The sequence below is a fragment of the Ascaphus truei genome, unplaced genomic scaffold, assembly GCF_040206685.1.
Source record: "Ascaphus truei isolate aAscTru1 unplaced genomic scaffold, aAscTru1.hap1 HAP1_SCAFFOLD_708, whole genome shotgun sequence".
Taxonomy (NCBI): domain Eukaryota; kingdom Metazoa; phylum Chordata; class Amphibia; order Anura; family Ascaphidae; genus Ascaphus; species Ascaphus truei.
In genome coordinates this window covers 3,246-28,889 of record NW_027457042.1, presented here as the reverse complement: position 1 = coordinate 28,889, position 25,644 = coordinate 3,246, and the positions used below count along the sequence as shown (strand labels likewise).

Sequence of the window (25,644 nt, the reverse complement as noted above, 5' to 3'; positions counted from 1 at the left end):
AGAATGACTGGTCGCGGCAAAGGAGGAAAAGGGCTCGGTAAAGGAGGTGCCAAGAGGCACAGGAAGGTTCTTCGTGACAACATCCAAGGCATAACCAAGCCTGCTATCCGCCGCCTGGCTCGCAGAGGAGGAGTGAAGCGCATCTCCGGTCTCATCTATGAAGAGACCCGTGGGGTGCTCAAGGTTTTCCTGGAGAATGTGATCCGGGACGCGGTCACCTACACCGAGCACGCTAAGAGGAAGACAGTCACCGCTATGGACGTGGTGTATGCTCTCAAGCGCCAGGGCCGCACTCTCTATGGATTCGGAGGCTAAACGGTGACACTTCTTACCAACTGATGATACGGAATTCACATTCATTTAACCCAAAGGCTCTTTTAAGGGCCACCCACATTCTCCTGTATAGAGCTCTGGTTACACCGCCATCTTATTCTTACCCGTTTTCATGTTGCTGTCTCTGACGGGACTCAATATTTCATATTGGAAACGGGTTAGAGAAATACAATTCACTACAAAACCACCAGTATGTGATAGCATTTTGTTAGAGCGCTTTATCTATGATTCTTTTCTATGAATTGACATGTACACTCGTGAGTTATATAAACTTTGCTATTCTCCCTTCATGCTATTAACTGCTCATTCATAAAGCAAACCACATATTGGTTTCACTTTTTGATATAACTTCTCTGAATTAGAAGTGCCTGCACTTGACAGATTTAAATACGTGATTTTAATTGCTCGATCCATATACACATTTTTTTACATTACACATTGGTACAATCTGCAAAAGAAAATGTATATGATAAATGCCTTATCTGTATTGATTTTAACCGCTATGAAAACAATTACATTTTTATAGACTTGTATAAAACAATGACAATCTTTGAGCATTCATTCATTATTATTTTGCTGTCTTTTCTGCTCTTAAAACAAAATCCCCAATGCAAATGCTTCATAAAATAGTCACTCCTTTTATATTCCATTAAATAGTCCCATATATTGGGCATCATGTATCAGCTTTTGATAAGAAAAAAATGCAATCGGATTTTCTTTAGCACTTTATGTGACATTTATGATAATTTGTCACAACTGTAAATCTCATACATATTGATCACGTTTTTTGGTTTTATGATCATAAATACAACCCCGCATTTCATGTGTAAAACACTCGGTTTGGGGATCTCGGAACAATTATACAGAGAAGGTAAAAAGGCGCCAAAGCTTTACTATCTGTCATTCAAACAAAGACCACACGGTGGCAGTATTGTTTTGGAAATGATCTGGATTCTGGAGACCTGGATTTTTCACAATGATCTGAATCAAAGGTTTCACCTCCAGATATTTGTGTTAAATACGTTTTGCGGATTCCCTTTAATATAATTAGTGAATTAAGTTTAAAATCAACAGAACTCTAGCATCACTTCTTAAATCGCACAAATATGTGTACTGATGTGGGGGCTGAAACTGCCAAAGATGCCACATTTCCCACACAATCTATACAGGGAAAACGCAGCAGCACCAAAATAAAGGCAGCAAAACACACACACACGTGTGTAACTCACATTAATAAGAAACACTTGGGGTCTTACTTACTTTGTGAACAATGTTTCTAAATCAATCTGTTCTATTAATTCAATGATCCTTTGTTTTTTTTATTTCAGTCACACTTTATCTCAAAGATTATCCCGGAGACCAGAACGTAACCCCGGGATCAAGGCACCAGAACGGACAAAGCGTTTCAATAAAGAGAATTTATTCTGTCCGTATCCAGCCCAGCACAAACTCACAAACCCCTTACACTCCCCAAAACAGGGAATACAGGGGATTCTAGGTGCCAGGCGCCACTTCCAAGGCTCCCCAGGGTTTGCTCCCACTCCTGTGGGGTTTGAGACTGCAGAGCTTTCAAACCTGTTTGCTTTCTGAGACTCTGTCCCGCAGCGCGGAACCGTTTTCACATCTCCCGCTGGATGAAGCTCCCAGCGACGTGTGAAGGTGTCTCTGGCGCAGCCTTGGGGCGCACCGCTTAGTTCCCTGCACGCTGGGATCACACTGACCCTGAGCGCTGCTGGGTTCCCCTTACATACAGTCCCCGCTGCTATAGGAAATCGCTGTAGATGGAGCCGCGACCATCATGTGTGGATACTGCATGGGAGACAACACGTGAGGTCACATCTGCATTGGCCAATCATGGCTGGGCGCGGGGTGGGTGAAAGTTAAAGGGCTTTTGGAGAAATATGAACGTCCCTGTGGGAGCAGCGCCTGTAGGTGGGAGCAGCGCCTGTCAGTGGGAGCATCGCCTGTCAGTGGGAGCGGCGCCTGTATCATGAGCATCAGCGATATCTCGGGATACAGCGCAATGCTGCACTTTTAGGGTGTTTGATCGTCAGCCCGATCTCTTCCCCAGCCACTCTCCCTTTGTTCCTGTCCCTCTCCTCCCCCTCCACTCCAAGCAATAGCAGTTCTCCGGACATGTGGGCTGCTCAGTGGGATTCTCAGCCCAATGTACAGAGACCTTGGCTATGCTTTATATATGCACACACAGTGTATACTTTGGTACAGTTTACAACACGAGAGTAAAGAATTACAGTTACAGGGTATGGAAGGGGTTGCATGGCACATTAAACTGGGGCAGCTCTAGGGTCTGGTGACCAGATGAGCCCCAGGAAAGGACAGGTAGGTGGGAGGGACGGAGTCCAGAATAATACAGGTTAAGCCTGGTCCCAGGGGTGTGTACTGAGGCCTGGGGAACTGTGATTGTTTCCACACACATCAGGCACTCTGATGGGTCACCACCCTATCTCCATGATTTGCTATGGACACAGGAATCTAGAAACGGGGTGGCAGATATCAATTCCACAGATCATTTCTGGACTGGCATGGAGATGGACTAAATGGTATTCTCTGATGTCATGCCAGAGACACCCAAGACAAGGCTGTGTGCTTTTCTGAAGCAGAAGATTTAAACTTGCCTGCTTGCAACTTGTTTTCAGCACTGCCGGAATTCCTGATCCTCTACAAGAGTGGAAGCTGCTCCGGGTAAGCCATTTCTGTGGCACTGGGCACCTAGGACTGCTAGGATTCCCCCTGTATTCCCTGGTTGGTGCGAGTATAGCTCTGTTAGGAGATTCTGTGCTGTGTCTGATGGCTACTGCTGAAATAAACACCTCTTTATTTGATCGCTGTGTCCTGTCTGGCACGTGATCCAGTGAAAGAGTCCTGGTCTGCTGTGGCAACTATTGTTAGTAAGCAATATGTAACGAGAACTATGCTCCCCTCCTTACTATCCGGCGTGACCTGTTTCATATATTGTTCTCATTCTTGCTCGCCCAATGATCAAAACACATTGTTCCCTCCCTCAGTGCCTTGTTTTGATTGTCCACTTCTCAAGTGTTTCAAGATTTACATCATTCTTGTTGTAATAGTTTGTGGGTTGCTCCCTTCCCCAGTGTTCCCACTCTGTATTATTTCCCGCTTCTACTGCCATGGCATTCCTAATGCTTGGTTTCAAGTACTAAGCAATGTAGTGTCCCTCAATTATTCCTAATCTATTGTAGTGAGGAGATTGGCCCCTTCCCCTTTGTTTCCTAATCAGATTGTTCCCTTTCAAAGTGTTCATAATCCATTGTTCCCCAGTGATTTCCTAACTCATTGTTTCCATCCACAATGCTTCCAAAATCTGATTGTCCCCTTCCCAGTGCTCTCAAAATTTACAACTCCTCTCGCAAATACTAACGCATGACTGTCCTTATTAAAATGATTCTCCCATGCCGCTCTCACCCCCAACCCACCCCTCCCCTACCCACCTTCCCCTCCTTCTCCAATTCCGCACACACATCGGAAGACAAGGCTAAGGCCTAGCTGTCCAGAAATCTCATCTACCAGGCCTCCCCGGTGTAAGTCATTTCGGATGAAACCATAGAGTCTAAAGGGTCTCCACCCAGCCCGCCTTCACTGGAGACCGTTTTCGGACCAGCCCCCAAGGGTCTTAAACCCCACTAACCGGTCCTTTACTAAAGACCGGTTCAACACCTTTTAGACCCCATTAGGGTCGACTTTCCTTTCTTTTTCTAGCCGCTGTTACTGTCCCAGCGGCCCCTTACCCAACCCTCCCCCTCTGCCCATTTTGGCTGTTTCTCTCCAGCACTAGTCCAAGGACAACACACGCGGTACCCTCTGGGAGGTCATTATGTCTCACCAAAAAGCACTAAAAATTGTCTCCCTAAATGTGAAGGGCCTACACAACAATAGAAAGTGACGCCTGGCCCTCCAGGAGATAAAGAATACAGTGGGAGATGTTGTTTTCCTCCAGGAGACGCACTTCACGTCTCAAGAACCGCCTAAAATATTTCAACACGCGTTCCCATTGAGCTATTTCTCATCATTCAGCAGCAAACGCAGAGGGGTTGCCATTCTGATCCGTCAGGGCACCCCATTTAATTTAACAAAAATTCAGGCAGATCCAGAGGGGAGATTTATTGTGGTCTACGGCTCACTTTCAGGCACGACAATCGCCCTTTTTAACCTATATGCCCCGAACGAGAACCAGACAGAATTTCTGAAGAAGGTTCTGGAAGAAATTGACCCACAGTACCTATCCTCGCTACTTATTGCAGGTGATCTTAATATGGCTCTCAACCCAAAAGAAGACAAATCGAGCCACCCAGGACAACAACACTCCACTCAGTCACAAAGACTGGGGAAAAAATTCAAGGACATTGTTGGGTACTTTTCTCTGGTGGACATTTGGAGAACACAACATCAGGGGCAAAGGGATTATACCTTTTACTCGGCTCCTCACCAGTCTTATTCCCGTATTGACTACTTTCTTGCTACCAAGAACATCCTAGAGGCCACCACAGACTCAGACATCGGCCCAATTACGTGGTCAGATCATGCCCCTATCACCATGACCCTATCCATTCCATTTGGGAAAATTATCTCATATAGCTGGAAACTAAACGATTCCCTACTGAACCACTCCGGGACAGTGCTGGAACTCAAAAAATCCCTCAGGGAATACTTTAGAATAAACAAAGGCTCTGTATCTTCACCAGCAAGCCTGTGGGAAGCCCATAAGGCGACAATCCGAGGAAATCTTATCTCGATTGCCTCCCACCGGAAAAAAACTAAACTCAAATTAACTAAAGAGCTTACAGACAAAATAATCAATTTAGAGCAGCAGCATAAAAATAACCCCTCCCGGAGAATTTACAAACAATTGACAACTGCTCGAAACGATTTAAGAATAACCCAATTGGAAAATGTAGAAAAAGCTCTTAGATGGACAGGTCAGAGGTACTATGATAAAGGGAACAAGGCCGATAGACTTCTCGCTAATAAGTTACGAGGAATACAGAAAAAGTCACAAATAACGGCGATCAGGAATTACTCTGGTGAACTCCAATACAACGAGAGAAAAAAATAGCAGAGGAATTCTCCAAATTCTACACCAAATGATATAACTTAAGGACCCACTCTGCTAATTCTAGTATAACGAACTCGGCATTAGCCGCTGATTACCTATCCGATTGCAATCTTCCATCACTAACAGAGGAAGAAAATACTTATCTAAATGCAAAAATTACGCTGGACGAATTAGAAGTGGCCGTTAGGGCCTCAAAGATCTCCAAGGCGCCGGGCCCTGATGGTTTCACAAATACATACTACAAGAAATTTTTCCCCATCTTGTCCAAACACCTATTGAGCTTGTTCAACTCATTCTTAGAAGGGAGTCCTATCCCATTCACAATGTCGTCCGCAAATCTGGCGATAATACTTAAAGAAGGGAAGGACCCCACCCAATGTGGCAGTTACAGACCAATCTCACTGTTGAACAACGACCTTAAACTATATAGTAAAATTTTGGCGAACAGACTTAACCCTATCCTCCCGAGACTAATACACAAGGACCAGGTCGGGTTTGTCCTGGGCCGACAGGCCTCAGACAATACACGTAAAATAATTAACTTAGTAGACCATGCCCACCTTTCAGGCTCAAAGGCGATGCTATTAAGCCTAGACGCAGAGAAGGCATTTGACAGGATTGACTGGCTATTTCTAGACCAAACACTGATAAAATTTGGTTTCGGAGACTCGTTCTTAAAGGGTGTTCAAGCACTTTATCAGAACCCTTCTGCCTCAGTACGACTCTCGGGCGGAGGCCTTGAACGATTCCAAATCAAAAATGGTACCCGACAAGGATGCCCCCTATCCCCCCTCCTCTTCGCCCTCACGATTGAACCACTGGCGTCTAAAATAAGACAAACCCGAACATCCAGGGAATCCCTATCGATAAAGCGCAATACAAAATTTCCCTATTCGCTGATGACATCATTCTTACTTTGACTAAACCCCTAACTTCCCTCCCTAACTTTCAGAAGAAACTGACGGAGTTTGGTAAAGTATCAGGATACAAAATAAACAGCGACAAATCAGAGGCTCTAAATCTTAGTCTCCCAGATCCCGAAGTCAAACTCCTCAAAACTAACTTTAACTACAGATGGTGCCCTTTATACATTAAATATCTGGGAATTAATGTGTCAAGGCACTACCGGGATTTATACCGGGATAACTACCCGAAGTTATGGGACAAGATCAAAAAGGATCTAGATCAGTGGGAAGGTTACCAGATATCGTGGTTCGGTAGAATGATATCTACTAAGATGAATATACTCCCAAGAATGTTATACCTTTTCCAAACACTCCCGACCCACGTTCCGGGCGCTGATCTAAAACATATTCAGAACAGATTGTTCCACTTCATTTGGCAGGGCAAGAGATCCAGAGTCGCCAGATCGGTCCTGCTGGCAGCAAGATCTAGGGGAGGACTGGGAGTATCAGACCTACACAGATATTACTTAGCTGCACAGCTAAAACAGGTAGTAATGTGGAACTCGGACCCGACCCGTTGTAGTTGGGTAGAGATAGAGACTCGATGTGCCAAAATGCCTTCTCTGCAAGCCTGCCTCTGGAGCCTGGACAGAGGAGAGGGGCATACACACAATCTTAAACTACAGGCCTCACGTTTCACGTGGGACTTCTGGATAAGATGTAAATACAAATATGGCCTTACCACCAAAAGTTCCCAATTGACCCCCATCTTTAACAATCCGAAGTTCCCCCCCGGGATGTGGATCTAAACTGTTCGATCAATTCAACACATGGGGTATAGAGGCGATTGCGGACCTACTGAGCCTAGGGAGGCTTCTGAGCTACCAAGAATTGAGGACCAAATATAAAATTAGAGAATTGGACACATTTAAATACCTCCAAATCAGAAACTTTATTAGAACAACATGCCCTCTCCCAGAATACCCCACTCTCACAACGTTTGAACAACTTTGCGAGACAAAGACCCACCAGAAAGGTCTAATCTCTGACATATATGGTGCTCTAGAGCGCTCCTCGACCCCCAAAGAGCATGATTATATGCTCAAATGGGCAGCAGACCTGAATATAAATATAGACAGAGAGACTTGGGAAGAAATCTGGCAGGCAGCCTCAGAGACCTCCCTATGCACTACAATAAAGGAAAACATTTATAAAATTATGTTTGGCTGGTATCTTACCCCAGCACGATTAAACCAGATCTACCCTCTGGCATCAGACCTATGTTGGAGAGGCTGTGGTCATAGAGGGGACATGGCCCACATCTGGTGGACCTGTCCAGAAATTGTGAAGTACTGGGCTAAGGTCCAAATTTTGATAAAAGTGGTCACTGACCTGGAATTACCTATCGAACCACTGACCTACCTGTTGGCCGCACCAATGACTGACATAGTCCGGCCAACCAGTAAATTAATATCCTTCATTCTTACCGCGGCAAGATGCTGTATTGCGGCCTCCTGGAGGAAAACAACCACGCCGGCACTGGGAACGTTCAAAAAAAGAGTCGGCGAGGTGATGATCATGGAAAGGCTTACCGCTATCGTGAGACAAAAACTCCCCGCCTACGAGGACATCTGGGAACCGTGGATTTCCTGCAAAAGGTTCAGACAACCAGCTCAAACGTGACAGAGGTCTACCCCCTCCCCAGAAGTGAACTAAAACTACCTGCGAGACCACATCCCCAACAGCCAGATGGGACTCCCAACCCCCTCCGACCCCTCCCCCCTCTCTCCCCCCCCCCTCACCCTTCCAGTCCCCCCCCCTGCCTTCCCTCTCTGAAGGCACTCCCCCCTCTTTACTGACAACTGAGGTTGTCAATCTGTTTCCCCCCCCAAAAATTGTCGATTTAAAAATGTTAGGCTATATCGCTTATTGTACCTGCATACATATCTAAATGCCTAATAAAATTATTTGAAAAAAAAAAAATGATTCTCCCATTAACTGTACCTGTTAAACCCTACATAGATTGCTCCATTATTAACTGACACCTCCATTAATTATCCCCACTAAAATTACCACTAACCCTTGATGAACTACCACTGTTCAACCCAACCTCACAAACCATAATCAGTCCATCACCAACTATCCTCTTCTCCGCCTCATCCTATCACAGCCTCACATAATAAAGGGGAAGCTCGGCTCGCTGCCCCAAAACTGTGTGTAATGGCTGCCTCTGTGAGACTCATTTGGCCTGTTTATAATGTATTGAGTGGTAACTTCTTCCAGAAAAGAGCTAATCACTGTGTGATCCCGGGGGATGTGTGTAAAGGTTCTGGTCTCCTGTGACAGGTTTTTTATCTGGTGGATAGTAATGGACATCACTTGGCCCAGTTCTGAATCTCTTGCGGGACTTTCATTTCTGAGTAGTTCGTGATATCAAGACCGCAGGACCGATAGTTCCACACATAATGAGCATAGTCCAGTGCACCTCTCACCGGAGTTATATTGTGCCCAGTTTAGGGCTCTGGACAAAGGATGCGGGGCACCTACATGGAGTTCAACTCCTGGCTAGACCTTCACAGCCCACGGTGAGTAGCCAGATGCAGAGTCACCTCGCTCCTAGACAGGATGGACATCGTCATCCGTGAACAGTTTTTGCCCAAATGTGTACCGGAGGTGCGGGAGTGGGTCATAGAGCATAAGCCGAGAATGCACCAGACGACCGCCATGATGGCAGATGATTTTGTGACCATGCGGCCACAGTTGGAGAAGTGGGTCCTGACCCCCGATCCAGTGCCAGCGACAACACCACCTAACGTAGCTGACCCTCCCAAGGCCACTAAGCTGGGATGGAACAAGTGGAGTGCCGGAGGTGCTGCAGCTAAAGCCTGTACAGTTTTCCCATGAGCGCCGGTTCTACCAGTGCAATTGGCTAGGCCATCTGCGGGTGGACTGCCCCAACCCACCCTGCTCCAGTAACCCCAATATGGGGCAATGCTCACAAGCAGCGAGACCAATCCACTACGTGAGATTGGCCCCAAAAGCATAGCAAGTGGAGGCCGTGCAGAGTGTGCAGCAGCAGACCTAGCAGCAGCAGTCAACGATGCAGAAGTGGATCTGGAGGGACATGGAATCGCAGCCATCGGGCTGGAATCCAATGATGTCCGCCAACAATATTTGTGCCCGGTTACCATAGGCCATCTCCGGGTGGCCGGCCTGATGGACACCGGTGTTACGGTAATCTGGTGCAACCTGATATGGTCAGCCCAGAGAAACTTCTCCAAGGCACGGGGATGCCGGTGAGAATGCTGGACAGAGCCCCCAAGTTATTGCAAGTTGTCCGGGTGTTACTTGATCAGGGCACTAGTAGAGGAGTCTTGGATGTCACAGTGTAACCCGGCTTGGACACCAACATCCTGCTGGGCAATGACTTCGGGCACTTTATTTGCTCCTACTCTGAGGAGAATGCACCAGTGGCTGCGGTCACCCGAGCAAAGGTCAGGCAGTTGCCCAGGTGGAAGTGCCTTTGGCATTGCCGCACACCACCCCAATTATCTCTCCCCAGCTTTTGGAGCCAAAGAGAGCTGAAGTCCCGGTGGACACCAAGCATGTAAGCCAGAACAAGCCAGACATTTGTCCCGAACCCTGTCCCAACATTTCCTCTGACTGTTTGACAGGGCCAACCTACCAGAACTGAGCTAGGAGTTCATGGACATTGTGTGATCGGACCCCAAACAGGAGGATATGATACTTGGGAGACCGAGTCTGACTCCAAGGGTGTGTCCCATCGGTTCCATTGGCACCACAGTTTCTCATAACAGGAATCCAAGAGTGCTCTGATCAGATCAGGGACATTAAGGCGACAGATAGTTGTTACTCATGAGTATAGGGCACAGTTGATGCAGATATCCCATGTGATCCTGCTGGTAGGGGCATCAGATAGTCACTCATACTAGAGCCCGGCTACTACAGACTTTCTACTCACCGGCGTCATGACAGGAGGTATTGGTGTTCTGCCATAACTGTAATCCCTGCCACCTAGTGGGCAAGTCGAGTGACCACACAAAGGCTCCCCTGAGACCGCTACCGGTGATCGGTGATCGGTGAGTCCTTCCAGCGTCTAGCTGTAAATATAGTGGATCCGCACATGATCCCAGTTGCTCTGTCCTTGATTGAAGCACGTCAATTGGCAGAGTCTTTGATTGAGATATTCACTAGGGTAGGTTTCCCAAGTGAGATCCTGGCTGATCCGGGGGCACAGTGCATGTCCGAACTGCTCCAATGTCTCTTGGCAATGTGCGATCAAATCTCTCTGTACAACCCCCTACCATCCCCAAACGAATGGATTATGTGAGCGGTTCAATGGGACCTTAATGTCAATGTTGCAAGCATTTGTGGAAGCTGAAAGGGTGAGACTGACAAGCTCACTTACATCACCTGCTATTCGCGTATCTAGAGGTGCCAAAGGAGTTTACCATCCGTTCCCCCTTCAAACTCCTCTATGGGTGCCATGTTCGTGGACCACTCAATCTGTTTCATAAGGGCTGGGAGGGGGAGATACTTATGCTTTGGTGCTACATTACGTGGTGGGGCTCAGGGACCAGATAGAGGAACACATGGGGTTGGCACAGGCTAAACTTGAGGCAGCTCAGATCAGGCAATAGCGCTGGTATGATAGGAGTTTCCGTAGTAGGGAATTAATCCCAGGGCAGCAGGTGCTTGTTCTGAAGCCCACTTGGCAGAACAAGCTACTTGCCGCCTGGGCGGGCCCGTACACGGTTCACCGGCGGGTGCATGAGTGTAATTATGTGGTAAACCAGGATCCAGAGGCAGGTAGGCACATAACATACCATATCAATATGCTAAAGGAGTATCACAAGAGCGGGTCGGAGGTGTTTGCTATTTGTAGCCCGCTTCTGGGTGATCCGGCAAGCCAGGCTCTGCCTGATCTCCTGGGAGAAACCCGGCAGGGAGGCTTAGTGGAGCAGGTGGAGATGGGTCCCCAACTCGCGGTTCCCAAGCTGGTGCGAGAGATGCTAGAGCAGTACCAGGTAATGTTTACAGATAATCAGGGCATTACCCATCTAACCGATCACCCGGTCAACACCGGGGATCATTGGCCACTCCTCAAGAAGTGTAATGGATCTCTGCGGAGGTTAAGTGGAGCATTAAGGGGGAGGTTGAGGAGATGATGGCATTAGGGGTAATTTCTCGTGCTCAGTGTCCTTGGGCTTCCCCGGTATTCGTGGTGCCAAGGAGGGTGGGACCACTTGGTTCTGTGTAAAATAACGTCAGCTTAATACTCAGACCGTGGCAAATGCCTATCCTTTGTCCCACATGGATGAGCTCTTAGATGAGCTCATCGGGGCCAGGTATCTGGCCACCATGAATCTGTACAGATTCCATTGACCCAGCAGGCGTAGGAAAGGTCGGCTTTCAACATCCTTGGCTTGTAAGAATTTTTGGTCATGTCATTTGCGATGAAGAAAATGCCGGCCATGTTCTAGCGCCTTGTCAACCGGTTGCTGGAAGGGATTAAGGGCTATGTTAGGGCTTATCTGGACGACTTAACCATTTGTATTAATGACTGGGACACTCATCTGGTTAATGTAGCAGCAGTCCTAGATAGGATCAGGGAGGCTGGCCTGACACTAAAGCCATCCAAGTGCCAAGTCGGCATGGTGGGGTTATTGTACCGCAGCTACCGGGTAGGCCGGGGACATCTCAAGCCTGAGCCCACGAAAGTTGTGTCAATAGTGGACTGGCCAGTCCCCCACACTATAAAGCAGGTAATCACTTTTATAAGTACCACCTGCTACTATAGAGTGTTTTTGCCCCAGTATAGTGCCCTGGCTCAAGCCATGACTGATTTAACAAAGAAGATGCTGTTGGTGCTAGTTGCCTGGTCTCCTGAGTGTGGGCAGCGTTACAGGCTTTCAAAGATGCTCTAGCCAGTGCTCTGATCCTGGTGGTCCTCGATAACATCAAGCGATTCTTGGTGCAAAGGACGCGTAGGGTGGATTATTCTCTGGCAGAGACATTTTGGCTTCCTTCCCTGTTAGCCCTTCCACCTCCCTCCGTGGCCTTGGCTGTCTGAGCCCTTAGCACTTGCGTGCGTCCCTCCCCTGTTCCGGCTCACAGCGGTGACGTCATTGACTATCGCGAGACCTCTGGTCTGCGTGACTGTCCCAGTGAGTCCTTCGGCGGCACTGAGTTTGGGCGGCTTTCTACCCAAGAGCTGACCCGCGTTTGAGGACAGTTGTGGCGGCTGGTGGCGTGGAGCCACAGGAGTTGTGCTTCCCAGCGGTGCAGAGTCTCTAGGCGGTCCAGCTGTATCATCCTCCCTCCAGGCCTCGGAGTGTTAAGTGTGATTGAGCTACAGGCGTATACATATCAGGAAACAAAAGAAAACAGCGCACAACGCCAAATAGTGAAGCAAATTCAACAATATATTATAGAATTAAAAAGGGGGTAATATATCTGCGTACATGAAAAAAGTTGGTAAAAGGCATGTAGTGTGTATCACACTGTTTACCACTCGGCAGCTGTTAGCTGTAGATTCAGGTGCTTGCTTCCCTCTGCTGCTGCAGCTCAGTTGATTCTGGGGCAGGACGTCAGTCTTTTCACTCCCAAGGGGATTTCCCTTCATGCAGCCAGGTTGAGCTGAGCCACCCCTGCGAAAAAATGCTGAGCCACCCCTGCGTTTACAGCTGCAGACGCCATTATCCCCAACACGGTTATGTGGCACTTATTATTTAATGTATAATTATCTCACTGTGGGAGTTGTGGTTTAATTTTTTATAAATTTTTTATCACTAAATTGATGGTATAGTCACTGCACTGTATATATTTATACATTTAAACTTTATAGGTAGTTAGGTAGTAGCGCACAGTTTTGTTTTTTGTGTATACATATCAGCATTGCTGTAAGTAGGGTCTCAATTTTAGCCCCACTGGATGCCATCACTTCATTAGTGGTTTCTGCCCAACTAGCACGTTTGTTGTTTTATATTTACTTTTTAATCATTGTATTAAACTGCTGTCTTATTTTGCATACTATATCAGTGATTTGTTGTTTGTATTTAGTTGCACTATGATCTTTTTTTTTTTCTTTTTTTCTCGTTCATGTTGTCGTCTTACATGTCTGTTTGTCTGAGATTACATTGAGGACACTTCCATGGAACTCATCCCAGCCTTTTGAATCGGACTATATTTGGTCAGATTTTTATTTCCTTTAGGCGCCGGTTTATCTGTTTTTACTGTGTTTTCTGGTTTGTGTCACCTATTTTTCCTGGCTGCCTTCACCTCAATATTTAGGGGTGTATGTATATTTATTAGTTGTCTAATTGTCACTAATTTTTTATTTTCATTGCATTAGCGCTGTTCCCACTGCCCTTCCCCTTAGGCTTTCAAAGATGCTCGAGCCAGTGCTCTGATCCTGGTTGTCCTCGATAACATCAAGCGATTTTTGGTGCAAACCAATGCTTCAACTTATGGCATCAGTGCTGTGCTAAGCCAGGTAGGTGAGGATTGCAGCGAGGATACGTTCACCTACCTAAGCTGCAAGCTGTTGCCTTGGGAGTTCACCTATGCCACAATCGAGAAAGAGGGTCTCAACAATGTGTGGGTTCTCAAGAACTTATAGGTCATGTTTACGGGAAGCCTTTCACTGTGATCACTGATCGCAACCCCCTTAGCTTGTTGCAGCGGGTGTAAGGTGAAAATGGGAAGTTGGTGTGACCTCCAGGAGTTTAATTTTACCATTCAACACAAAAAAGTGCAATGAGCACAGCAACGCCAATAGTCATTCCCAGCATGATTATCCCAGCCCCGATAAACGGACTTCCAGGGTCTTCAGCCTTGGAGAGACACCTGATGGGGTAGCTTTCCCAGAGCCTTCATCTTAAAGGGGGATATTTGATGGTATGGGGAAGCCTACCTCACATAATAAAGATGAAGCCCGGCTGGATACCCCAAAACTTTGTGTAATAGCAACCTCGGTGAGGCTCGTTTGGCCTGTGTATAATGTATTTTGTGTAACCTCTTCCAGAAAAGAGCTAATCACTGTGTAATCTCTAGAAGGGGGAAAACAGTAGGAATTGGGAACAGGGATTGTATCGGTAAAAAAAAGGCACTTTTGTGCCCTGTAGTAGTACAGTATGTTCCCCATACATTTAGTAAGGCAGCCAGCACTGCCTTTTGTTTTGCTAGCATTTCGGAGAAAAGCTGCTTTGTGACAGAAGGTGGGGTCGGTGTGAGTATGAGGACAATGGTGAGCAGGGAAGGGATGGTAATCAGGTCCGGGGAAATGGTTCTCGTTGGTGCAAATACTTTTTTCACCTGAGAGGCTGAGGTGCCTACCCAGCGGGATGTATGGGGCTGGCTAGTTCAACCGTTGCCGGGTCTGAGTCCCATAGGCACAATTTCCATTGGCTATTTCAAATTTCCCACTCGCTAGACCCTCCCTACTCGAGGGGCGGTCAAGAGTGACTAAGCCGGCCCCCTCCTCTGATTTGTACAGCCGGACAAGACAACGTCCTCCGATTGGCTGGTTGCCCCTGCTCCATGAAAAGTATAGGAGCCCGAGAGCTATGTAAGGGGAGAAGCCGATCAGAGTACCAGACACGTTTTGAAGCTGATCGGACAGGCAACTGGCGGGATTTTAAATAGTGCTATTGGGACAATAGCACTGAGAAGGAGCTGTACAGGGCAAATCTACTGAAGCAGTCCCCTGCACCTAGTTGAGGCTAGATTCTTCTCCCTCAGACCCCAGTTGGCGAAGTGTGTTAAAAAATCTGGTCTCCCGTGACAGGCTTCTTCCCCAAGCTGCGTGGGAAAGATATGGAAGCCTATCAAGCAATGGTTTGGGAGGATGCTGGTGACTACCAGGTGGTAAAAGCACTGCTCTGGCCTCAGTATGAGATCACGCCCGAGACTTACTGGACCCAGTTTCATGCCATGCACAAGGGGTCCAAGGATTTGCACACTGACTCTGTGGCCCGGTCAGCCCATCATGCAAAGAGGTGAGTAACTGTGTGTTCAGTGAGTACCTTCAATGTATTCCTTAACCTAATCGTGAAGGAGCAATTTGTACTCAAACGTTTCCCGGAGGTGAGTGAATGCATTATGGATGGCAAACCATCAATGGCTCAGCAAACTGCAAAGATTACGGATGAGTTCATGGCGGCTCGACTCCTATTCTGGCAACAACCCCAACCGAGTGTTCCAGTTCCTGGCCACCAACCTCCTCGGCACACATAAACCCCAAGGTCCGATGCATCTTTGTGGAGCTGCCCAGTGCCCCCTAGTTCCAGAACCCGACCACCAAGTTTACCCATAAGTGGCAATGCTTTGGTTTCAACAGGGCGTGCCACCCGAGGGTGGATTGCCCCACTGCACTTTGAACCGATCCACCTGCGATGGGAACCACAACCCAGCTCCTCATATAAACGCCAGGGTAAGTCACATTCCCATGCTCGAGCAATAGCAGGTGACCAACCATATCACCCAGGCAACCCAGGTCCCAGTCTCCGAGGCTGCCGAGATTGCTGCCTGTGCTGCAACACAAAGAGGAGCCACCATTGGGCTAGAGCAGATCATTGTGCGGTTGAAATATTTGTGCCCTTATACCATCAGCACTATGATGGTGGCCAGCCAGTTGGACCCTGGCACGGTCATAACTCTTGTCAAACCTGATATGTTTGGGCCAGAGCATCTGCCACCTGTCCGATGGTGCCCCTAAGTCCCTGCAGGTGGCCCGTGTTTTCATCGATTAGGGCATGGCCCAGAGCATCCGTAATGGCAGAGACCTCCCAGGCCATAACACCAACATGTTGTTGGGAACTGATTAGGGCAATTTTATGTGCCACTAATAGGGGTAGAGTGTGTCCGTCGAGTGTGCCCTATTGTGGGAGCGAAACATGTTAGTGTGTTTCTCTGGTTGCCAATAACTATGTTTTTACCACACCCTCTTCATCTGTTCCTGCTCGTGGTGCAACGCTATCCTTGGCTCTTTGCCAAATTTATTTCCCATTGTGGCTGTGACCTGCTGTCAGACTTGAGACCTTGCCACCTCTGACACTATGTTTGTTCAGGGTCCCAAGAATGAAACCATCACTCCCCGGACATTGGAGTTCATCCCTTGGATGTCCTGGAGGAGACCAGTAAAGTAAGCTGGGTGTAACCTGACCAAACTGACAACCCTATCCCTGCCAGTATGACTAGGGCCAATGAGCCAGAGCACAGTCGGCAGTTCCGCAATACCTTGCTGTCAGATCAGAGCTTAGACGGCATGTGGCAGCACGCTGCCCAACCGGTCATTGAGTCCAGATCCGATTGGCTTGTGAGTGCCGCCAGCTCCCATACAGGGAACAGAGCCCTGGGACTCCGGACTGACCATGGACGGGGGTATTAAAACATTTAATACGTAATGTGTTGGGGCTCAGAATAAACTGGTGCACGCTTTGTAGAGAGTATTTTCATTGCTGCTACATTTAGCTACAACTGATTGTGTGTTAAGTGCACATTTTTTTTTTCTATAATGAACAGGGACCTGAGACTCTGGTAAATAATTACATATTTTGCCTAAATTATCCAGTGATGTACGCACATAGATGGGATTGCAATTGAGTAATGGGTTAATATAAACATATTGAAAGTACCTTGTGCAGGAGAAAGGTGAGTTGGCTAGAGTAGCCGTGTGTATTAACCCTGGTTGCATATCACATGCTCACTTGTGTGCAGTCCGTGACAGAGTATATGGGCCACATGCTCACAGATGGACCGTACTTGACATTGCTGTTCCTCAGATTTAAAAAAAAAAAGAAAAAAAAATGACACAAGGGACAGGTTCTGTAATTTTTAGTTTATAGCACAGAGTATATTAGTGGTACAAAAAAAAATTCTGATTATTGTTCTTGCTCATAAAGGAATTAATTTGATAAATTGTACCTCCAAAAAACTTGTGCTGTTTATTTCGAAGACCAGATGCTGTAATTATGTGTTCTGCCTTTTGGTTATTGAATTTTTCTATACCATTATGCTATTTTATTTTCTAACATGTCAACATTAATTATATTATGACTTGATTTTGCATGTTCGAGGGCAATCTGTAAACAACGTTGGTTGAATAAAATTATTTTTTTAAATTGTTCTTGCATCAATGTTACTCACTTGTCTTTAATGATACATTATATACATTTTCAGTATAATAAACCTTCATGGCTTGCGAATTTGTGTCCGATATAAAAACAGGTTTTAGCCTTTACAAGCAAGTAATGAAGATACCGATTTCTAATCCAACAGCGCCACCGTGTGGTAAATTGTTTCAAGAATAGACTCCTAATACCAATACGTTGCGCCTTTTGTATAATCACAAACAGAAACAAACACTACTTTATAGTGTATTAGCCATGCTACACTACTTTGTTTTAATTTATTTAGGGATGAACTAGAAACAGTTTTTTTTTGTTTAGCTTTATAGTTATGGTTCCAGCAAACTAAATGCACTTTAATCAGTTCATCAATTTTATGGGATTTTTTCCTTAAAATCATTATGTCGGTAATTAAAGTTCACCCCCAAGTTATATATACAGTAGGTGCCTTTATGGTATTAAATATTGATTTGCTTTCTGCAGTGTCGTATCAAACGCAGTACTGTTTCTAATGACAGAACTGACACCTCCACATACATGGACTTAATTATACATTACTTTACAAATGAAGAGAACTATTATCATAAACAATTAAAGTGACTTAGAATGGAGATAGAAATATAATAAAAACATGTCCTGCAGGAAATGTGAAATACTATAACGCTTTTTTGATGCTGTGGGTGGCTCTGAAAAGAGCCTTTGTGTTGGGTATGTGGGGATCTCTGCTCCTGGTCTCGGGGGTGAAGCTCACTTGCTGCTCTTGGCCGGCTTGTGGCTCTCGGTTTTCTTGGGCAGTAGCACGGCCTGGATGTTGGGCAGGACACCCCCCTGAGCGATGGTGACCCCTCCGAGCAGCCTGTTCAGCTCCTCGTCGTTCCGCACAGCGAGCTGCAGGTGCCGGGGGATGATGCGGGACTTCTTATTGTCCCGGGCGGCGTTACCGGCCAACTCCAGGATCTCAGCGGTCAGATACTCCAGCACTGCGGCCAAATAGACCGGGGCTCCGGCCCCCACACGCTGAGCATAATTTCCCTTCCGAAGCAGCCTGTGCACACGGCCGACTGGGAACTGCAGCCCAGCCCGAGATGAGCGAGTCTTGGCCTTAGCGCGAGTTTTCCCGCCTTGTTTGCCTCTTCCAGACATCGTGTATCACTCAGACAGCAGCTCAGGTAACAGGAGAAGTGACAAACCCCGCCCCCTGTGCCCTTATTTATACACTCAGACAGCAGCTGAACTCCTCTGTGATTGGTCAGTTTTGAAAACAGCCAATCAGTTCCATAATCCTGTAACCACCAATCATCTAATTTGAAAGAAAACTGATGATGTCATAAACGGTCACATGATAAAGTCAGCCAATAGACGAACAGAATGCTGGGGCTGCTAGTTTGCATAGGACTCCTATAAATAGAGCTGCTGGGGGTTTAGGTGACATTGTTTCTCTGCTGTTTGGAGAAGAAGCATCGCCCGACATGCCTGAACCAGCCAAGTCTGCGCCAGCGGCCAAGAAGGGCTCTAAGAAAGCCGTGACCAAGACCCAGAAGAAGGATGGGAAGAAGCGTAGGAAGAGCAGGAAGGAAAGTTACGCGATCTACGTGTACAAAGTGCTGAAGCAGGTTCACCCTGACACCGGCATCTCCTCCAAGGCCATGGGCATCATGAACTCCTTTGTGAATGATATCTTCGAGCGCATCGCAGGGGAATCGTCCCGTCTGGCTCATTACAACAAGCGCTCGACCATCACTTCCCGGGAGATCCAGACCGCTGTGCGCCTGCTGCTGCCGGGAGAGCTGGCCAAGCACGCCGTGTCCGAGGGCACCAAGGCGGTCACCAAGTACACCAGTGCCAAGTAACCCCGATCTCATCACTGACCCACAAACACAAAGGCTCTTCTAAGAGCCACCCACTTTATCACTATAAGAGATATGCTCATATGTCATCTGTGCTCGGGATAAAAGGGAAGTGTTCTATTATACATTGCACTTTCTCAGTTATTTGCTTTTGTAGCTATTATATATTATAAAGTATCTTATGTGATGTATTTTTAGCTCTTTCTGGCTTCCTACCCAGCCACGTGTTTGCTGCACTTGTGTTGTTTTGTTAGTAAGAGGCGGGAGAACCGCAGACAAAGTGACAATCGCCGAGAATCCCCTTCAGATAATCTGCAGGTCACACACATCCCACAGGGTGGCGCTGCTGTGTTAGTAATGTGGTTCGTGCTCGGGAAGTAGGATTTGGGGTTAATAACCTGCGATTATTTTCCCTCATTTACTTTTTTTGAGCCTCACTAAAATACAGATTATATGTGCACGTGTCAGAATAAGTGTGCATGAAATGATGCCCTCACACCCGCATGGTATATAACGCATCTGATCGGGGGAAAATCCTAGTGCAGTTTGGGATTAGTAACAAACCATGCAATCCGTGTTTGCCACATGCGTTAGATACGAGCACATGCATTTGCATTATCAAAATTGGCCTTTTATAGTTTGTCGCACATTTTTTATTCCATTTACATAAATATAACAAGTGATATTTCTCATTGTCCTGTTGGGTTGGACATTAATTTAGAAATCGGTCAAATCTGCATTAAATAGGCTGGGAGGTGTTACATTAAAGGCTTCTATTGTCACCTTGTTCAATCTGTTATCAGGGATTGCACCTTTTTAGTATAAAAACAAGGCTGAGCAACATGTGTTTCCTCAGATTTCAGTAGCAGTTGATGTGGTTTTGTGATAACTTGTCAGAACTCTAAATCGCAAATATTTATCACGTCCTGTTTTTTTTAATCCTAAAACCACACAAAAAAAAAAGCAACACAAATATACAGAGAAGGTAAAAAGGGCCAAAGGATTTAATATCTGCCATTCACACACAGACCACACGGTGGCGGTATTGCTTTGGTACTAACGTGTATCCCGGAGACCTGGATTTCTCACGTGATCTGAATCAGGTTTCACCCCCAGATAGTTCTGTGACACACTGCACGTTGTGTGGCTTCCCTTAATAGAATTGGTGTGAATTAAGTCCAAATCAATAGGACTCTGACATTGCTGCATAATTCTTGATACATTTAGGTTTAATCCCTTGAATAGCCCATAATGTAATGAAAAACATTGAGTAAAATCCTGAATTTGCAAAATGATAACTGAGCAAAACACATGTACAGGTGCTGAGACTGCCAGAGATGCCACATTCCCCATAACATCTATAGAGGGAGAAAGGCAGCAAAACACAAATGTATCACTCGCATTAATAAGAAACACTTGGGCTGTTCCTTCACTATCCCAACATCACTTGTGACATTTTTACATCTATTCAATTACTGTCTCTATTCTAAATCCAAGCTCCGTAATATTCATTCAAAGATCCCATGTTATTCCAGTCACATTTTTTTGCACAGTTTGGTTGCCTCATTCCTCTGCCCTTAGTTATCATTACACTCAATGGGATCTGCCCAAAGTAATCATGGCCGCCGAGTGCATCATCTATCATCTCTATGGTGACCGAGACTCTTGATAATGGGCATACGCAGTAAGGTCTCCATTGCAATACATTACTATGCATGTCCCTGACTCCCAGCTTCACTTCCCCGGAACTACATCTCCCGTGATCCCCCGCGCACCGGGCTTTAGTTCGGAGGCTGCACGGTGGGTGAATGTGGTTCATGTAATAAGACGGAGGAGCAAGAGGAGAAGCAGCGGCGGCCATGTACCTAGCGCTGTGCGGAGGGGGTGGGAGGAGGTGGGGTAAGGGCTCTGTGATAGCTTTCTATGTGACCTTATAGTTTAATGTCATCCATCATTGTCAGGAGGATAATGATTTCTCTGCTAATTAGTCTCCACAAATCCCCCACTGTAAGGTGATCCTGGTTAGGCAGCTTATCCCATCATCGTCACTACAGACACATAATGGTGAGATGGAGAAGTGAATGGACTCATTATACAAATCTGTTATCTGAGATGTAGGTTTTGCCTTTTTATTTATATTTATTTTTATTTATATATTACATTTTATTTTGAATTCCTCAATGTTTCCTCTTATGGAGAAACATTGACATAACATCGTATTTGAAACCTCTTAGAAAACTCTTATTTTTATAGCAGCTGTTTATCCTTAATCACAGCAACATTGGGGAGTAGCACAACCATAAACTAGGAACCTGTGGGTGTGCAAAATATCTCCCCCTCCCCACCCCAAAATAGTGGGTTTTAAAAACTCCCAATAACACGTTTCTATTTAATTTTCCATTGTCTAGGAATCGTAACCTTGAGAAACGAGATGCCAACGGTCTACTGTGCATGCAAAGCCCAGGAGAGAAACAGACGCACTCCCAGGAAAAGATCCGGCCCTCATCTCACAGCTGGTCCTGGGGAGGTGAATATTATTTGCAGGTTGTGATATCAGTCACAGGAGACAAGGACACTTAACATCGGGAACACACACACACACACACACACACATTTTGAACAAGGTCGACAGACGGCGCTACCCACAGTTTAGGCACAAACTCACCCAAACAGGGAATCCTTTCTCAACTAGGTGCCAGGCGCCGCTTCCAAGTCTGACCCGGGAGGCTTCCACGCTCCGTCCGCTGTGGGTAGCGCAGTAATCCAGGGATGATATTTGCACTATAGCAAGTTCAAATCGCCTGCTCGCCTCCACTTATACGCCTCACTTTGGTTTATCTCCGGCACAAACCTCGGATGGCATAGTAATGAGAAATTGGCAGCTCTTTACAGGGTATATTTCACAGAACATGTATATGCATTTAGCATAGGGACCTGCTTTTGAGACTTACCTTGACGTTGGTTACCAAGCTTGGCATTATTTGATAAAAGGATGTAACCAAAAGTCTCCTTTGTCTTATAGATTTAGTTTTCACTATGTATATTTATTTCCCCATTTATTGCTACCCATTGATTGAAGTGCAGGGAGTAACTTTCTGTCTTTACATAGGTTACCTGTCTTAATAGCAAAGCATGGAAGACGGGGTGCTGACTAATCACCGAGCAGAGGCTCGTCTGATTAGCCAATCCGGGACACAGGAGGTGACTGTGCCCCTAAGACACCCCACAGAGGTGGGTTTGAAGAGGTGTGGGAAATTCAAACTGACAAGTAGAAATTGTACCTACGGGGCTTATACCCAGCAACGGTTCCCCAAGACAACCCAATATATCCCTCAGAGATAGGCGCCTCAGAATCTGGACTGAACAATAGCGCCACTCGGTGAGACATTGTTCCCCAGACCTGAGTCAGCGCTCCTCCCCACTCCTAACAATGGCTGGGGCACTTCCCCACCCACATTCCTGATAGCAGGACCCTATCTCTGTGTGTGCAGGCTCGCTGAGTGATTACCAGCCCTGCACACATGGGCAGCAGCAAAACATACTCATTCTAATCAGGGAGGTACATAAACCCAATCACATTATTCTCTGGGATACTGGGTTAACCCCCTGAGGATCCCTTAAGATAGGTAGGGACAATGGGTTAACCTTTATTAATATGATCCCCATTGGCCCATCTTTTAATCATTGTCTTATAATAGGAAATTAGCAATTACACCAGACAGAATAAGGCACAGGGGAGAGGAATATACACTGGCGATAATTGTGCTATGCTAAAACAATGATGTGGTAAATTATGGTACAATGCACAGTTATGAAAAGTTTGAGCTATCATTACATATCCTTATAGGAAATGTAGGATTATGTTGCAAAGTTACCACACTTCTTCATGCCTCAGAAATCTAAAAAAAAACTATAGGAGGTGCATAGAAACTACAATAATAAGCAGGATAGTGGTATAATTGGAAGTATGTCTCCCTGAATGCCCTTCAACAAACAAATATAAGTCTCACCTAATGCACAATTACAATGTTGTTTTGGTTCAGTCTCCATAATAGGCCATAGGGGACTTTCGATGTCATGTAATATGCCCCACTTGTTGAAGTATCTTGAGCTGTTCTGAGTTCAAAAAGTATTTGTCTGCATTATAACAGTTGTGATCAAGCTCTTGGAATGTCCATACCCCTTGGACGTATTGTCGTCTCTCTGACAGGGTAATGAAGCTTGTATGTAATATAACACATTCATTATAAATGGCATTTATAATTGAAGGTGTGCTGCTGAAGATTACACGGTCTACCGGCAATACTCAACCTCCATTGTGGAAGTCAACAAGCATTACCAGTGCTACTACAAATAGGGGTCAGCAGCTCTCGGCAGACAGGAAACAATTGGTTGCCAAATCGGCATTGCATGGTGTCTGTGAGTATGCCTCAATACAACTGTATCTGTGTATGATGTGCATCTGTAACATAGTTGGCTGACCACTGGGATATGGAAATCTATGCCACACTTTACTTGCTGCATTGCACATAAACCTTATTTACCTCTGTCTGAGAGACGACACCCAGTTGTGGATATTTCAAGAGCTTGATGGGGACGTGTTTTCTGCATATGCATTGTCATGACCCGGATGCAGATCACACCATTTCTAGGGATACTAGGGGGACAAGGTAATAGTACAGGCCTAGCCCAATAGAAATTAAAAGGGGAAAACATAGAACATAAACTCTTACTAGAGTTCATGATGTCGCTTAAGCTTGCTTATCCTGTGGATAAGTTCTTGCAGACTGTGAGGCCTCTGGAACTCAGAAAGGTTTGGGTGAGGACCTCCAGCAGCTGGAGCATGTTGCTTCAAAACAGTCAACAAACGGTTCCACCGGACGCAGAGTTTCTCTGAATCTCTGGAAGTCTTTCTGGGCTTATATAGGTTTAGTTCTCATACAAAACCATGGAGAGGGGGCGGCTAGGCCATTCAGCATTGTCTCTTTAATCAGCTGTCCAATCCGGAGAGTGTTTGAAGCTGAGAAGGACCATGCACACACATGATTATGGCCAGTGTTCGACAAATGCAACCCCCGATCGCCCGGAGGAGTGCATTTAACCCCCTGTAGAGTGCCGTTGCTGTGCTGTGGCTCATTTCAGGATGCCGGGACACGATCAAGCGGGTCACCTAGCAACGCGGGACGCCGTAAGGATAGCCCAGCCGAAGACATCCCTTGGAGGCACTGCAGTGACGCTACACCACACACCAACGCAGGCGCATACAGGCACGCCCTCCCCCACTAAGGATCTCCTAGCAACTGCCGGGACCAGAGGCGCAGAGAGGCCTGGAGATTGTGGCTTTAGCTGGATGTGTCTGTGGAGCGGCGCTGTGTGGCTGGAGGAAGTGCTGCTCGTGTTGCTTCTGCTTCCGTGTGTATCGCGGGCGAGGCGGACGGTGGGAGCCCCCCAGGCTGGATTTCCTCACTCTCATGGCAGGTAAGAGAGGGGGGGGGAGAGGGAGATGCAGCATACCACTCCAGTGAGCCGGCTTCAGACATAAGAGCATCCCCCCGGTCACTGCTGTATTTCATCTCCTGTCGGCACCGCTGATAAGAGGGAGAGGGAGGAATTTGAGAGGGCGGACACTCGCTCTCGCGTAGGGGAGGGGTTTGGTGTCTGTGTGTGTGTAAGTGGCAGAGAGAGAGTGTGGTTGTGTGTGAGGAGGGAGATGCAGCATACCAGAGTGGTGTGTGTGTGTGTGTGTGTGTGTGTGTGTGTGTGTGTGTGTGTGTGTGTAAGTGGGGGAGTGTGTGTGTGTGTGTGTAAGTGGGGGAGTGTGTGTGTAAGTGGGGGAGTGAGTGTGTGTGTGTGGGAGAGAGTGTGTGTGTGTGTGTGTAAGTTGAAGTCTCGCCCTCTGTCTTGCCCTCGCGTGAATAATAGGGGGTGGGGGACAATGATTACATGAATACTAGGGGGTAGGGTATAATGGTTGCACGGTATATGGGTAACAGTTTCACACAGGGATGTGGGGGTTAGTGGATGTCTCTCAGCCTGTGGCAGGTGCTGACATAGTGTGCAGCCAGTTCTGCTGTGGTTTCATCTTCTCCCAGGAGGATCGCTATTTTTTGGTTCTCCTCTATATTATTAAAGTTCTGGATAAGTGCAGTGAGTTTCTCTAGGTGGGCACTCCTCATTTCAGAGTATTGTGTGCAACGCAACAGGACGTGTATTTCATCTTCTACCTCTCCTAGCTCACATCTTTGGCACAGTCTCATCTCCCGCGGCTTCCAGTTCTGTCTGTGTCTGCCTGTTTCTATTTCTAGGCTGTGGGCACT

At 46.6% G+C, this 25,644-nt stretch overlaps 3 protein-coding genes across 3 annotated transcripts; 2 read left to right on the top strand and 1 right to left on the bottom strand.

Moving 5' to 3' along the window:
* On the top strand, window positions 1-387 carry LOC142486016 (histone H4). The gene has a single exon (XM_075584678.1). The coding sequence runs from the start codon at window positions 4-6 to the stop codon at window positions 313-315; it is 312 nt and encodes a 103-aa protein (XP_075440793.1). The 5' UTR covers window positions 1-3; the 3' UTR covers window positions 316-387.
* A 17,497-nt stretch (window positions 388-17,884) lies between these two features.
* Window positions 17,885-18,649, bottom strand: LOC142486015 (histone H2A type 1-like). Its single transcript, XM_075584677.1, has one exon. The coding sequence runs from the start codon at window positions 18,621-18,623 to the stop codon at window positions 18,228-18,230; it is 396 nt and encodes a 131-aa protein (XP_075440792.1). The 5' UTR covers window positions 18,624-18,649; the 3' UTR covers window positions 17,885-18,227.
* Window positions 18,650-18,900: 251 nt separating this feature from the next.
* Window positions 18,901-19,450, top strand: LOC142486020 (histone H2B 1.1-like). Its single transcript, XM_075584681.1, has one exon. It carries the CDS (start codon window positions 18,950-18,952, stop codon window positions 19,328-19,330), a length of 381 nt encoding a protein of 126 aa, XP_075440796.1. The 5' UTR covers window positions 18,901-18,949; the 3' UTR covers window positions 19,331-19,450.
* Window positions 19,451-25,644: the final 6,194 nt, after the last annotated feature.